We start from the raw sequence: 16636 nt of genomic DNA, 5'->3' as shown, positions 1-16636 counted from the left end.
AGTGGTATTAAAGCAAATGGAAAATTATAACACACTCACACACACAAAAATAAGTAAATAGGAACACAAACAGCGACTAAATAATAATGATAATAAAACTTCAAGTACTTAAAACAAAAGTATTTGATGCAGAAAATGTCACCTGTGACTGTTATACTATTATATTTTATATCATTAGATTATCATTGGTGGAATAAGTATTTAGATCCTTTACTTGAGTAAAAGTACAAATACCACAGAGTAAAAATACTGTTACAAGTTAAAATCCTGCTCTGAAAAAGTTACTCACCTAAAAGTATGAAAAAATTAAGGAAAATATACTTAAAGTATTAAAAGTAAAAAAATAAGTGATGTCAAAAATGTCCCTTTTGACTGTAATACTATTATATATTACATCATTAGATTATCATTGGTGAAATAATTATTTAGTTGGGGCGGCAGTAGCTCAGTCCATAGGGACTTGGGTTGGGAACCGGAGGGTCGCCTGATCAAGTCCCCGTCCAGACCAAAATATGGAGCGTGGACTGGTAGCTGGAGAGGTGCCAGTTCACCTCCTGGGCACTGCCGAGGTGCCCCTGAGCAAGGCACCGAACCCCCCAACTGCTCGGAGCGCCTGTCATGGGCAGCCCCCTCACTCTGACATCTCTCCACTTAGTGCATGTATAGGTCCAGTTTGTGCATGTGTGTGTTCGGACCTGTGTGTAATTGACAAGAGAGTGAAAAATTGAATTTCCCCTCGGGGATTAATAAAGTATATAAAATTTTTAAAAAATTAAAATTAGATCCTGTACTCAAGTAAAAGTACAAATACCACAGAGTGAAAATACTGTCACAAGTAAAAGTCCTGCATTGGAAATGTTACTCACGTAAAAGTATGTAAAAAATATATGGATACACTTTAAGTATTAAAAGTATCTAATGCAGAAAAAATGTCCCTTGAGTGTTGTGCTATTATATATTATATTGTTAGATTAAGTAATTAGATGTTTTACATAAATTAAAATATGAATACATCACTGTAAAAATACTGTTACAAGTTAAAATCCTGCATTGAAAAAGTTACTCACCTAGAAGTATAAAAAATATAAGGAAAATATACTTAAAGTATTAAAAGTATTTGATGCAGAAAAATGTCCCCATGTAACTGTTACACTATTATGTATTATGTCATTAGATTATCATTGGTGGAAAAAGTATTCAGATCCTTCCCAAGTAAAAAAAAAAGTATACTAAAGTATATTTGATTTAAGTACACTTAGTATACTTCCATGAGCACATGATTAATATACTAAAACTGTGCTATTTTCAAGTGTACTAACAATGTGGTTAATACACTAATTATATGTCTTTGGTGCATCTAAAGACACACTAAAGTACAACTAAGTGACCATTAACATGCACTTAAATATACCTAAGTACATATTTTATTGCTCATTCTGTACTTTTTAAAAAATATACTTTAATCTAACTTTTTTATTATGGAAGAATTTTTCTATTATAATTTAAGTACACTTGAAATGCATAATGAATTATAATAAATTCTACTAAAAACAAATATACTTTTTTAATATTTTAATTTAATTAAAAATAATATTTTGTATATTATAAGTGTATTAGCAATTATCTGAAAAATGCATTGAAATATACTTTAAGTCTGATACTTTTTTTTTTTTATTGAAATATACTTTAAGTCTGATACTTTTTTTTTTTTTTAAAGATATTTTTGAGGGCATTTTAGCCTTTAATTGATAGGAAAGCTAAGTATGAAAGGGGGGGGGGGGGGAGAGAGAGAGAGAGAGAGAGAGGGAATGACATGCAGCAAGGGGCCACAGGCTGGAGTCAAACCCGGGCCGCTGCGGCAACAGCCTTGTACATGGGGCACCTGCTCTACCACTAAGCCACCCACTGACGCCCCAAGTCTGATACAATTTAAGGCTCTCTAATAAGAATAGGACTCAAATATTTGTCAGAATTTGGAGCCCTGTTCCAGACTACTTCAGGAGTGGTGGATCGTAATGGACTGAAAGTGTAACAGTAAACCCTCTATCGTTGTGTATATGTATTTTACTTTACTAGTTATATTGAAGTCCTTGGATTTGTTTTTTGTTTTTCATCTTGTGAAGATATTTGTGACTGAGTTTTTAAGATGATGTACTGAGCTTTTGTTTTATATTAAAAATCCTAAACAGGCTACTTCACTACATAAATTCCTGCATTCAAAATCTTACGATAAAAATGTGTCTTTAAGTAGACAATTAAGAGTAAAAATACTCACTATGCAGTAAAATGGTCTCTGTCACGGTGTTTTACTGTGATATGTTTTGTAATAATATGCAGCATTAAAGTGTATGAAGCATTATTTCCACCTTTTATACTGCTGATGAGTTTAATCTACAGCAATTAATCATGTTCTATAAGATTAGCATTTGTAAAAAGGTGTGAGATCATTTTCAGCTACGTGTTGATGCATTTTCCAGTCGATCAGAGAGGGTTTTAAAGAGTTAATTTATCTTAAGAAATGGGAGAATTTCCTCAACACATAAAGGAACACTTCCTCCTTCAGTTTAACACAAACACTAGAGTTATGAATCACCAAATGTGGCACTAGCATTGCAGCAGTGGCACTAAAAGGAAGTCCCTGGTGGCTAATGCTAACCAGCTAATGTTCACACTGATTTTGAGTAACGTGTCCAGGACAAAATGGACAGAGCTGCAGTGTGTGGCGGGTTCAGGAGGGCAGCTGTGGGCAGGGCATGTCTGTGTGGTGATGGGGCAGGGCAGCAGTGCAGAATGAAAGAAGAAGCCGGAAGTCGCGCGAGAACACATGACTGTCATCCCGCTGTCAGCTGGTCTGCGTCACGTGAGCATAGCTTTGCGGAAAAACGAAAAATGGCAGGATCGAGGTGGTCGAGACGAGGCAGATTAACGGCGTTTATCGCCTTTTTATTCGCTCTTTTCTCTACAGGGAGCTCCACTGCCCAAGTGCCGCTTCTCATGTGGTCAAATGACGGGTAATATATTATTTTTAATCACGTATTTGTCACGTAAACGTCACTTTTAACGGTCAGCGCGTACCGGCTGTTTGTCATGCTAATGTCATGCTAACACTTGTTGCTAACTGTGTTTGTGCTTGATTAGACTAGCTGGTTTAGCTTAAATGAATAGTTTCGAGGCTATAAACAAAATATGTGCTGTTTGTTTTGACCTACAAACCTTACAGTGTTTCTCAGTTGATTGTTACAATCGACAAATAAATATTATGATTCTTAAAACACTGTGAAAACTGATATCCATAGCTAATTTCTCTCAATCAGATGCATTCATTTTCGCTTCCGTACACTATTTAATGCTCCAGTAATGCAGTGAGTTAGCCTCTGTGATCAAAATGGATCTGTATTACTCTCAGATGTTGTTATCACAGGGTTGGTAAGTAGCACCAGCAACCAGCAACCAGCCACCAGCCAGATGCTAGTAAAATGCGCATGTGGCTGCTAGATTTGCTTCACTCACCAGCCAAAACAACAATGTTAATCTATTGAATGGCTGCTAGATTTTGCAATCCACCTGCCACAGTGCTAGGTGAAAAAAAGCAAACTTCCAACCCTGGTTTATCAGCATGCTAATGTCATGTTTTGCCAAATATAATGCTAAATAAATTGACAGTGATGATGCAGCATCACAAATAGAACTGAGATGTACCTGTAAACTACAGTTACTTAAACAAACTTACACCACAGGTGATGAAACTGAGCAAACATAAGGAGCAGACACACATTAGTCAGGGACAACAGGCCGCTCATACGGAAGTAAAATATTAAAGTATAGTACTGCAAGAGGACATCACAGCTAGTTGAGGGTTTCACTTTGTCAACTTCTTCCACCTCAAATATGATGGTTAGAGAGGAGCAACCAGCATGGCTGTGGCTACAGCATTGTCTTCTTGTTATACTGTTATACAAGTATGAGTTGTAAATTAACCACAGAGGAAATTTATGAATGTAGGACTTTGACTCAGAGTTCGAGTTTTGATGTTAACCATTCAGCTGGCTGTGGAGTTGATTTTACTTCCCTATTTGGTTACTCTAGCTAAGTGTGAATGAGAAATGAAATCCACAAATGCAGTTTTAGTGTGAATGTGTTACACTGACACAGTTCCTGTGATGTTAGACCTTTGATTTGGTGTCAGTGAGACAATGGTTGATGTATTTTGGTACATAAGTTAAATGTTATAATTGACAGGCCTTTGCAGAAATGATGATTGTATTTGAAGTGTAACTTCACCCCCAGGTCTCACTGCACCCACTGCATACTTTTGAAAAGCTAAGGGGGTGAGGCAGGAGTTGAGTAGAGGACATTCCTTAATTTAATGACGTGGATAAGTCCCCACCAGTTGTATCTATGTCAGCACTGATTTTGCAGAGTCCAGAGTTGATGTGGTTCATCACGGTACAGTCACATCATTTAGTTTACAGCTCAAAAACATGTTTTAAGTGTGCAGTACCTCTTTAATATACTCACAGTTGCAAGTGAGAACAGTTGGTTAAGATATCACAATTTATCTTCATCTCTTCTGCATGTTCAGTTTACCACCACTGGCCTCACCTGCAGCTGGTCACATCACGTCCAATGAGCAGCTGTCTGCCTACCTCACCTCTGCCTTTGGTCACGGCCCCCACACTGTGCTGTTGTTCATGCAAGACAAGGTCAGTGTCCAAGACAGCAAATTCTTTATTCCTGCTCTGTAGCAAACGTGGTTACAGCCACTAAACAGATTGGAGCTGAGGGTGAAAAGTGTCAAGGAGAAGTCAGGGCAACTTTTTGTCTGTATAGCACATTTCAGGAATAACACAGTTAAAAGTGCTCGGCGCAAAACATCAAAAACATTGAGATGGTGCAAAAGAAACACATTATAAAATGACATTTAAAAACAAGCTAAAAAGAATACGACTGGTATAAAATACAAGAACAAAAGTTACAGTGCAGTGTAAGAAATAAAGTCTTCAGCCTTGATTTGAAAAAACAGAGTTGCAGCAGACCTGCAGTTTTCTGGGAGTTTGTTTTAGATTTATGGTGCATAAGATACACGTGAAAAGGACTTCTCTCTCTCAGCTTGTTCAGGTTTTCATAGATTTCACCATTCATCAGTTAGAAAGCCAGTCCTTGGCTGTGTACATTGGGTAAAACAGAGTAGTAATGAGTCATGTGTAGTTGTGCTGCAGTCCCATGTGACACTGTGTAACGGTCTTCTCACTCTGGTGTGACAATGAGCTTTGGCATTACTTCCCCTTTCACAGTTCCTCTGCAGCACATTGTTATCAGGTCTGTTCTCTGTGATAATGGGATTGATGGATGTTTTGGTTGCATTAAATTTTTCGTCTTATTTACATGCAAATGGTTTCCCACTTCCCAGCTCGTGTTGTTGAATTGTGATATTGTGTCGTCCTTGTTTGTGTTCAGTTAAGCAAAGACGACTTCACAGTCTTCGGTGGAGTGTTTGGAAACAAGCAGGACGGGGCCTTTCAAAACCTCAAGGTAGATTTTCATAACTCCACATATGAGCCCTAAATGAAGATGATTTTGTGAGGCTGATGATACTGACAGTTCTTTCCACTCACTCCGTTTCAGGCTGCACTGCAGTCCTCTTCCTCGTCAGTGACGCTCCCTGCGTTAGAGTGGTCAGATTCCTCTGTCGTCCTGGCTCTGCTGCAAGAGAAGCTCGGTGTCTCACCACTGCTTGTGGATGCAGAAACTCTGTCACATCTCAGCATCAACACATCTGCCAGCAATCTGCTGCTCATCAATCTCCCTTATTGTACAGGGTAAGACTTGTGCTCTGCAGCCTATCTGTCAGTGTAAGTTTAAGTTTCATTTTCCTTTTAAACTCTGCAAAAAATTGACTTTTTTTTTTTTTTGTTATATAGCGTGGACAAGCCTTGCAAGGAAGTCCTGCACAAAAATGGTATGTTTTAAATGTTTATGAATTTCATAATAATTCATAATTAAATAAATATAATTAAAAGCATTTTTGTCACTGTTAAGTATATTTTTAACAATGTGTAACTCAAGTGTATTTTGCTTTCAACAGATGAAATCATCGGGAAAGTTCTCAGTGTTATGAAAGACAAAAATGTCCTGTACACTGCAGTGTACACAGGACTCCGGCCGTCACGTGTAAGATATCCTGTACCACAGTTATACAATATTTATTTATTTGTGACAAATTCTGTCCTCGCCCAACATCATCTGCAGTAAAAAATCAAACACACCTGTCCCATGAAGTCATAAAGCATTATGATATTGATTTTGATTACTTACCTCTGCAGGTGATTTCAGAGACGTCTATGTCCCACCAGCACGCGGGGCGGACCTTGCTCCAAGCACCTGTGATTGATGTCAAAGCGCCCATCATGTTTAACATGTCGGGTAACCCTTGCATAATGCTCTGGGTTCAGAATCTCAACGTCAGCGTCACTAAGGATCCACAGTGGATCGACCTCGCCACACAAACACCTTCTTTGACAGGATCCATGTGCAGCGCCAACAACTCACTGTGAGATGGCCTGCAGTATTTTTTGTGCTTGTTCAAGAGAAACCTTTCAAGAGAATGGAAATAAGTCATTTAAATCTTTCCTTCTTTTTTCACTTTAGGCTTGTCCTCAGTTATGCATCAGGCTTTACTCTAAGGTAAGATGATAGACTGCTAATTTAAAGGAATAGATAGACATTTTGGGAAATTGGCTCACTGTCTTTCTTATAAAGAGTTAAGGCCCTGACACACCAAGCTGACAGTCGGCTATTGGTCGATATCTGACTGTCGGTGAGCGTTTGTGGCCCTCGTCACTGTGGTGTGTCTGCACTGTTGGCTCTTGTCTGCACTAATTGGCTTTTTTACCACTGATTCAGCATGTTGAATTGGCATCAGTGACAGCAGAGCCTGTCGGTGACAGGCAGTTCAATTCAGCGCATGGGAAGAGAAACTGAAATGAGGAAAGTAAACAAAGAGCTGAAGTCAAGAGGGAGTAAGATAAAAAAAAAAAGTGTTGTAATGTGCTAACTGGCTAACTAGCGTCAAGACAGTTTTTCAGGATCCCTTTGTAAATGACGAATACAGACTACCACTGGCTGCTGGTATGGAGAGTTAGCTCCTCTCACACGAGTGCAGAATGTATGTGTTGGTTGGCTGTCGAAGTCTTTGCAATGTGTTTGACGCAGTAGCGGGCCTTCATTGCCGCTAGTTCTCTGAAGTCAGTTTGTTGTGTCTGAACATTAATACTTCTCTTATACCTGTCAGTTAAATACGATGCCCAAGCCAGTTAGTTTAGCTTAGCTTAGCACAGAGACTGGAAACTGTCATCCAATCTCTGTCCCAAGGTGGCAAAATCCTCTTCCTCCACCTCTAAAGTTCACTTACAGGTCATATCTCGTTTGTTTAATCCAAACAACAACAGAAATGTAAAAATTTCCTTTCTTGGCCAGCTGTCACTCCACTGCGCCTGGCCAAGAAAGAGTCCCACTCGTAACCCCTGTAAAACCTCTGTCATACAACACTACACAGATTAAACAAACAATATGTTAAGTGTTGATAATCAGTTTAGAGGTGCTGGCAGGTAGATTTGTAAACCTTCAGACAGACTCAGGCTAGCCATTTCCCCATTTCAAGTCTTTATGCTAAGCTAAGCTAACCAGCTGCTGAATGCAGTGTCATATTTAAAGGACAGATCTAAGAGTGGTATCGATCTTCTCATCTAACTTTTGGAAAGACGTCTAACAAGCATATTTCCAACAATGTTGAACTATTCCTTTGATTATTTGTTTATATTTCCAAAAAATTATTTCAGATCTTTAAGTGATTCTCTGTTGTGGTAAAAATTTGCGATTTGAAAAAACATCATCTTTAGGTATTATGCATTAAGACTCAAAAACTCAGGTTTCATTGTGTTCTCAGTAGGGCTGCTCCCAACTAAGGATTTTCATAGTCGGCCAATAGTCGTCATTTAGGGCCATTAGTCGACTAGTCGCCCGCATGTTTACGATATTAATTTAATTATTAGATTATATATTTTGGGCGGGGCAACACAATGGTTTGAGTTGAGGGTGTGAGAAAGAATAGTATCAGTAACATTGTTAACACTGTGCTACATTACAGAGAAATACAAAACCGTACTAATGAACCTTCATTAATATAGGCCTATATTTTATCTACAAGTGCACGTCACACACTGAGCGAGCCGCCTGTTAATGATGCTGTGGGCTAATGGGCATGTAGCTACTTCCATGTTTCAGATGATACGTCATGTTTGTAGTCGACCAATGAAGATGAGTTTACATATCACCTTGGGTTCGTCCTTCACCTTCTCAAAATGATCCCACACTTTGGATTTCCTGCCCGACATGTTATTAACTAGCCTGTGGAATAACCGCAGGTACCAGCCCTGGAAATTAACCTGACTCCTGTCTGACTGCTGAGCGTGGACACTTCCTGTGTCTGTCCTTTCAAATTAAACTCCCACATGGTCCAGTCATATAGGTTTGGATTTATTTTGACACTCAGTTACCTGGTCGACTAACATTTGGTCGACTATCAGGGAGCAGTCATAGTTTTCAGGGTCTTTAATCTTTGAAAATGCTGGATCACTCAGGCTCAGCGTTAAAGTAAACCATATTCTTCAGAGTAATTCACTTTTAGTCTACGTTTTTCTTTTGTTGAATATTAAAGTGTGCCAAGGTAGTGCCATGTGTTGTTGTCTACCTCAATCTTCAGTCTGTTTTTTTTGGAAGGGTGTAATTTCCTGAACAATTTGACCATAGATTAATGAATAACAATAGTTTAAATCTGTCACAGTTCTAGTGATGAATACTTCTTTCCCTCTGATATGCTGTGATTAAGATGCTCCTCTGTTCATCTCCAGTTTTTCCATGAGTCAGCGGTTTTATCCTGTGTCTGCACGGAACTGGTTCACCCTGGACTCTGTGCAGCTGCAGTTCAACGGTACAAGTGTAACTTTCTTCGGGGCCCGCTACATCCACGCCCCTGCAGAGTACTCCTTCCACTGCCAGTCCGTCACCAACTACATAGATCCTCTGCTAGTGACAAACAACACCAGCCCAAACATCTCAGACTGGAGGCTCAATTTTGTCGACTTCCAGGTACGACTAAAGCGCTGCGTTACACATCCTGCCAATCGATATTCCTACAGCAGTGCATCAAGTACTTTTTTTAATGGAGAGTGTTTTTAATAATCAGGTGTCTCTTAAGGCTTCCTGTTCATTGAATGTTTTATGTATTTTCTGATACAGATTCAGGGCTTCGGTTTGGCCAACGGAACAAACTTCTCCTATGCCAGTGACTGTGCAGGCTTCTTCACTCCAGGGATTTGGATGGGGCTTTTGACCTCACTGCTCATGCTGTTAATTTTCGTGTATGGTCTGCACATGATCATGCAGCTTAACACCATGGATCGATTCGACGACCCCAAAGGTCCATCGATATCAGTGCCTCAGGCGGAGTGAAGCGCTCCTGAACACACACTCCTCGGTCCTTCAGTGCCTCCTCGGAGAGTCCCTCCTTGTCGTGTTGCTTTTGTGTCTTTGGGCCTTTTTTCCTTTGAAGGTATTTGTCCGGCACATGGACGTTTCCTCTGATGTTCTCCCCTGTAGTTACTCTCCCAAATCTTTCCACAGCTGTCTTTGGGACACCCTAATCTTGCAAGGCACATTCCTTTTCATCTCGCCACATTTGCAAGTGCCAAAGTGGATGCACCTTTTTATACGAGCTGATTTCGAGTGCTAAAAGATGTTTTTGTGCCGCTGTTGGCCAGACACAGTGGCTACCTTCCCTAAAATCATTTGCAATAATTTCTCGCACCAGAGAATGTCTTGTGTGCCAACATGAATGTGATTGCTGGATGCTGTAGGACCGTTTCAGACCTCACTTCTTACTTTTAAAACGTTTTTTCCAACTCAACTGTAATTTAAAGACTACTGGTTATGAAAGAAGTGCCTGTATATAAAGAGTAGATTGCTGTTTGTGACTGTGTTTTGGAATTGCCTTACAAAGTATGCAAACCTTGGATTTAGCTCTGCACAGACAAATCCAACCCAAGTGCCACCACTTAAGGGACTGTTTGTTATTTATGAGGGGAAAGGGGGTGATGCAAAGAGGTCATAGTCAAATGTTGTTTTAAGCACTGGGGAGGGACTTTTGTTTTTTATTTTGGCTTAGGGGAGAAGCATACAAAGTTAAACGGTTGTAATTTGTATTTATTTTACCGCAGATTTTTAAAGAAAACATGCAGGCTGGTTTGTAAGATATTTATCACAGCCAGAAGCTAAAAAAAGGAATTATTGTTGGATTTTCATATTTCCAACAGTCCTTGGTCACGATGTCTGGCGAATACCTCCGTCAGGAAAAACAATAACTAAATCTGTGCTTAAAATAGTGATATTTAATCAAAATCACTTAATTCTACGTCTCATTTCAAATTTGGCTAACAGTTTGAACTACCGAACCAACGCGCGACACGAGTCAAAAACCAAGGCTTTTTCCAACTTCAGGGTCTATCTTCAATGTTTAATTTTAAACTTTCAAAAGCTAAAGGGTGAAGTTTTAAAAATCTAATAATTTTTGGTGGAGGGAGGGTCATGCATTTCCTGCCAGTCACTCAGGGAGGCTCAAGGAAAAATATTGGAGCTTTGGAAAGTCACCCTCCTCCTCCTCTGACAAGTAAAGAACAGTCCCTAAAAACAAAATTTTCCTAAGAATATTTTATTTATGTAAAAAAAAAAACTTTACCAGTTTACCACTTATAAAAAAAAATAAAATATCAGTGCTTCAGTTCTGCTTTTTTTTTTTTTTTAATGTCAACATTGTCGGTGTTTAATTTTTAACTTTAAAACATCAAAGGGTAAATTTTAAAAATTAAATAAGTAATTTGCGTGGAGGGAGGGTCATGCATTTCCCACTAGTCACTCAGGGAGGCTTAAGGAAGAGCATTTGAGCTTCAGGGAGGGTCAAAATTCAAAACCCGAAGTCACCCTCCTCCTCTGATAAGTAAAGAACAGTCCCTAAAAAACAAAAATTGTCTACACAATATTTATGTAGGAAACAGTTTACCACTTGCTTCAGGTTCATCAACAAATTTAATAACAGTGCCTCAATTCTGCTTTTGTTGAACTTATTAATGTGCAATTGCCATGAAGTGTACATTGTCTTTAAATGAAAATAAAGATATAATATTGTGATTTAACTGGGTTGTGTAATGTTTTGAAAGACGCCAGTTAAGTGTGATTTTTCACGCCAAACCATGGAAACTATAAAGTTTCTTAGCGCCAACTGAGGAAATGTCATCTATCTGTATAATGCAGGGACTCGGCTGTCATCATGGTTGCCATCGTTACCACAAGTCAAAACACGACTACGTCATCGCAGCTGAATGTACGCGAGCGTGACTTTTCTCTTTCCTTCAGTTTCCGTCGCTTTCTTGACCACAGGTTGTTCCCATCATGTCAGCAGCTCCTGTTCACAGAGTATTCTTTGGCAGCTCTCAGGAGAGGAGACTCTTTCCCCTCCATTATGCTCCGGACCGGCTGGGAAACCAAATGTCACGACAGGAAGTGCCTCACCTCGGCCCCGGCTGCTATGACAACCATGAGGTCCGTCTCTTTGATATCTGACATACATTTTTCTCTCAGTATAATCTGTCCTGGTCACATCTTTTGATACAGAAATCAATACATTTTGAAACCATATTTTGCAGCTGGTTTTCTTTATTAAGTGTAACTATTACATGACTATAGGAAGTGTAAATGTTTCCATCTCCTGCACAGTTTGGCACCATGCTGTATGCCTTAGAGAAGACACCGGGGAGTAAGAAGGGATACGGTCTGTCTGCCAGGACCGCGGCGCGTTTTCCGTCCTGCAACAAGGTACATGACACACATTTACCACTAATGAATAACCTGCTCTGTCAGCTATGGATCACACTTTATAATAGTGGCACAAGTCATACACTCACAGCAGGGGTGTAAATAAAGACAGTGCAGGCTGTGCGGTTACACAGGGGCCTGTGGGGTGGAGGGGCCCCTTGTAGATAATCCACAACTACATCTGTGTTCAAAGAAGAACTCACATTAAATTAAAAATGAAAACTTCTCTTTTCTTTTTGGTAAAATAACTAGTAGCAAGCTATAACAAAATTACACTCACTGGCCACTTTATTAGGTACACCTGTTCAACTGCTGGTTAACGCAAATAGTTTATCTATGCATTTAGGCATGTAGACATGGGCTGTGACTCAATTCAGGGGCTGCAGCCTTTGCAGTCGACGTCAGCCACGTCCTTTGAGGACCGTTTTCAGATAAACTAGCTAATAATAATGTAAACAGCAGTTAACAACTCTTAGTTAACTTATATATAATCATCACCGGCATGCAATGCATCTTGGGATAGGCTGGGCCACGAAGGGAATCATCCGTTGCATCCTCCAAATTCTGGGAAAGAAGGCTGCATTTCTTGACCACATTTGAAGGAGCCTTCGAAATGAACGTGGCATGGTTGTTGGTGCCAGACGGGTTGGTCTGAGTATTTACTAGGATTTTCACACACAACCATCTCTAGGGTTTACAGAGGATGGTCCCAAAAAGAGAAAATATCCAGTGAGCCATAATACCTTGTTGATGCCAGAGGTCAGACGAGAATGACCAGACTGGTTCAAGATGATAGAAAGGCAACAGGAAGTCAAATAACCACTGGTTACAACCAAGGTGTGCAGAAGACCATCTCTGAACCAACAACACCTTGTCCAACCTTGAAGCAGATGGGCTACAGCAGCAGAAGACCACACCAGGTGCCACTCCTGTCAGCTAACAACAGGAAACTGAGGCTACAGTTCACACAGGCTCACCAAAACTGGACAATAGAAGATTGGAAAAACGTTGCCTGGTCTGATGAGTCTGGATTTCTGCTGCCACATTCAGATGATAGGGTCAGAATTTGGTGTAAACAACATGAAAGCATGGATCCATCCTGCCTTGTATCAACGCTTCAGGCTGCTGCTGGTGGTGTAATGGTGTGGGGGAGATTTTCTTAGTACCAACTGAGCATGGTTTAAACACCACAGCCTACCTGAGTATTGTTGCTGACCGTGTCCATCCCTTTATGACCACAGTGTACCCATCTTCTGATGGCTACTTCCAGCAGGATAACGCACCATGTCACAAAGCTCAAATCATCTCAAACTGGTTTCTTGAACATGACAATGAGTTCACAGTACTCCAATGGCCTCCACAGTCACCAGATCTCAGTCCAATAGAGCACCTTTGGGATGTGGATAGTTACATTTTTAACAAAACATGAAATTGTTTCAGCTTGTTGTACGTTTTGTAATTTTTTAACTAACTGTGTTAGATGGATGCAGTGGGGTAAAAAGTAAAATATTTACCTCTGAAATGTAGTGGAATGAAAGTGGAACATGCTATTAGTACATGAGCAAATGTACTTTAGTCACATTCTACCGCTGCTAAAAATTTCGACATATCGGCCACTACTGCTTTGCTTTGACCGCTCTTTGTAAAATCAGTCTCTTGTGATTCCCCCAATGTATCACTGGAATACCCCTTTCAACATGTCAAATTTAATTTAATTTTTTTGCAATATCTATCACTAGACAGCGACCCCTTCCCCACAGCAGTACCAGCAGGATCAAAGCCAGTCCACAGTCGCCCCTCCTGGCAAAACCCCTTTCAACTCAACCTCACAGAGGTTCAAAAGCACATCATGTACAGCTGAGAACAGCCCAGGGTGAGACAGAGACACACACTGTCTGACACACAGCTCTAATGTAACAGTGATTCACTGAGCTGAAAGATTTTAATTCTGTGATACAGGCCTGGGACCTACACTCATGATGCAGTGACAAACAGGAAAGTGAGCTGGCCGATGTGCTTCGGGAGGCCAGACAGATCCAGAATGCCTCAGATGGAAAAGAAGTCACTCAAAGTGAAGGTAAGGTTTTGACTCCAAATTGTAAAACAAACTTGAAAACTTGGCAACTGATTCATACATGTGTAGCCATACCCATTTTCAAGTTAAAATCAGAGATACAATACAAAAAACAAACAAAAATATGATAGCTATGACTTGTTAATGACATTTTTATGGCAAGCTGTACTGTTATTTTTTGTGACTGAACTATTAATTCATATAATAATTATAATTAAAATTGATGCCAATGCCATACTCTAATTATTTCATTAATTATAATTGATGGTTACAGCATATATTATGTTTAAAAGAAGTCACGAAAAAAGTCACAGTAGAGCATGTTAAGAAACGTCAGGAAGAAAAAGTCATAGTATAGTATAATAAAAAATGTCAAAAAAAAAAAGTCATATTATAGTAAAAAACATGAGGAAGAAAAAGTCATAGTATGTGAAAAAATATCAGAAAAACTCACAGTATACCATGTTAAAAAGAGTCATAGTATAGCATGTTGACATACTATACTATGACGTTTTTTTATGATTTTGGACGGCATGCTATTCTACGATGTTTTTCCATGATTTTGGACGACATGCTATTCTACGATGTTTTTTTATGATTTTGGACGGCCATGCTATACTATGAAGGTTTTTCATGATTTTGGACAACATGCTATACTATGACTTTTTTCCATGATTTTGGACGACATGCTATACTATGACTTTTTTCCATGATTTTGGACGACATGCTATTCTACGATGTTTTTTTATGATTTTGGACGGCCATGCTGTACTACAACATGCTATACTATGAAGGTTTTCATGATTTTGGACGACATGCTATACTATGACGTTTTTTCATGGTTTAGGACAACATGCTATACTATGACGTTTTTTCATGATTTAGGACAACATGCTATACTATGACGTTTTTTCATGATTTTGGACGACATACTATGACGTTTTTTCATGATTTTGGACAACATACTATGACGTTTTTTCATGATTTTGGACAACATACTATGACGTTTTTTCGTGATTTTTGACAACATGCTATACTATGACGTTTTTTTATGATTTAGGACAACATGCTATACTACGACGTTTTTTCATGACGTTTTTTCATGATTTTGGACGACATGCTATACTATGATGTTTTTTCATGATTTAGGACAACATGCTATACTATGACGTTTTTTTATGATTTAGGACAACATGCTATACTACGACGTTTTTTCATGACGTTTTTCCATTATTTTGGACAACATGCTATACTATGACGTTTTTTCATGATTTTGGACGACATGCTATACTATGACGTTTTTTCATGATTTTGGACGACATGCTATACTATGACGTTTTTTCATGATTTTGACGACATGCTATCCTATGACGTTTTTTCATGATTTTGGACAACAAGCTATACTATGACGTTTTTTCGTGATTTTGGACAACATACTATACTAATTAGTTTTTTTCGTGATTTTTGACGACATGCTATACTATGACGTTTTTTCATGATTTTGGACGACATACTATACAATGACGTTTTTTTTTAGTCATATTTTGATGACATACTATACTATGACGTTTTTTCATGATTTTGGATGACATACTATACAATGACGTTTTTTTTTATCATATTTTGATGACATACTATACTATGACGTTTTTTCATGATTTTGGATGACATACTATACAATGACGTTTTTTTTTATTATCATATTTTGATGACATACTATACTATGACGTTTTTTCATGATTTTGGACGACATACCATACTATGTTTTTTCCATGATTTTGGACTAAATATTATGACGTTTTTTTGTCATGATTTTGGACGACATACTATGCTATGACCTTTTTTCATGTTTTTGGACAACATGCTATACCATGATTTTTTTTTTATGATTTTGGACGACATACTATACTATTAAGTATAGTAAAGTGTCCTTGTATGATATGCTGTCATGAAAAAACAAAGGTTGTAGTATAGCATGTCGTCCAAAATCATGAAAAACGTCATAATATAGCATGTTGTCCAAGATCACAAATAACACGACATAGTATGATATCTCGTCTAAAATCATGAAAAAATGTCATAGTATAGCATGTGAAAAATTCATTGTCTCCACATTTTGAGATACATGACTTCGGTAGACAGGAAGGGTATGAAAAATGTAATCTGAAAAGTAACCAATGCTGTCAGATTAACGACAGTACTTAAGTAAATGTACTTAGTTACATTCCCCCACCATCTCCACAAAACCCACATTCTTCTCATCCACGTCCTGGCAAGAAAGTGTGTAAGTGCATTTCCCAAAATGTCAAACAGTTCATTTAAAGAGTTTGATGTACACATTAAATATCATGTTTTGAGAGATGTAACTGATTCTGTACAAAATTACACACAGCTGCTGCTGAAAAACACAATTTTTTTTGTAGGAATTCTATTCAGTGGGATGAATACAGAATACATCTTGTCATACAGTAAGAGTAACATCTAATGTTCTAATGCTCTTCATTTTCTTTCAGCTTAACAGTGAAAAGGAGTTCCTGAAGCACAGCAGCAGACTCGCCTACCTGAGTTTGTACTATTAACAATAAAGCTGATGGATGAAAACACGTGACACTGATGTAAGATGGAGTCTTTGTCTTA

The 16636-nt window shown here is 38.7% G+C and overlaps 2 protein-coding genes across 2 annotated transcripts; both read left to right on the top strand.

The window, feature by feature from the left end:
* The first annotated feature begins 2850 nt into the window (after positions 1-2850).
* Positions 2851-11241, top strand: LOC126403501 (V-type proton ATPase subunit S1-like). Its single transcript, XM_050066225.1, has 10 exons — positions 2851-3011; positions 4583-4703; positions 5458-5532; positions 5626-5819; positions 5922-5959; positions 6086-6171; positions 6324-6550; positions 6649-6684; positions 8910-9147; positions 9298-11241. The coding sequence occupies exons 1-10, from the start codon at positions 2890-2892 to the stop codon at positions 9508-9510; spliced, it is 1350 nt and encodes a 449-aa protein (XP_049922182.1). The 5' UTR covers positions 2851-2889; the 3' UTR covers positions 9511-11241.
* Positions 11242-11441: 200 nt separating this feature from the next.
* On the top strand, positions 11442-16631 carry LOC126403512 (protein pitchfork-like). Its single transcript, XM_050066238.1, has 5 exons — positions 11442-11652; positions 11827-11925; positions 13665-13798; positions 13885-14002; positions 16513-16631. The coding sequence occupies exons 1-5, from the start codon at positions 11503-11505 to the stop codon at positions 16576-16578; spliced, it is 567 nt and encodes a 188-aa protein (XP_049922195.1). The 5' UTR covers positions 11442-11502; the 3' UTR covers positions 16579-16631.
* The last annotated feature ends 5 nt before the right edge of the window (positions 16632-16636 follow it).

The sequence above is a fragment of the Epinephelus moara genome, chromosome 16, assembly GCF_006386435.1.
Source record: "Epinephelus moara isolate mb chromosome 16, YSFRI_EMoa_1.0, whole genome shotgun sequence".
Classification (NCBI taxonomy): domain Eukaryota; kingdom Metazoa; phylum Chordata; class Actinopteri; order Perciformes; family Serranidae; genus Epinephelus; species Epinephelus moara.
The sequence above is the reverse complement of the archived record's forward strand: the minus strand, read 5'-3'. Positions and strand labels throughout refer to the sequence as shown.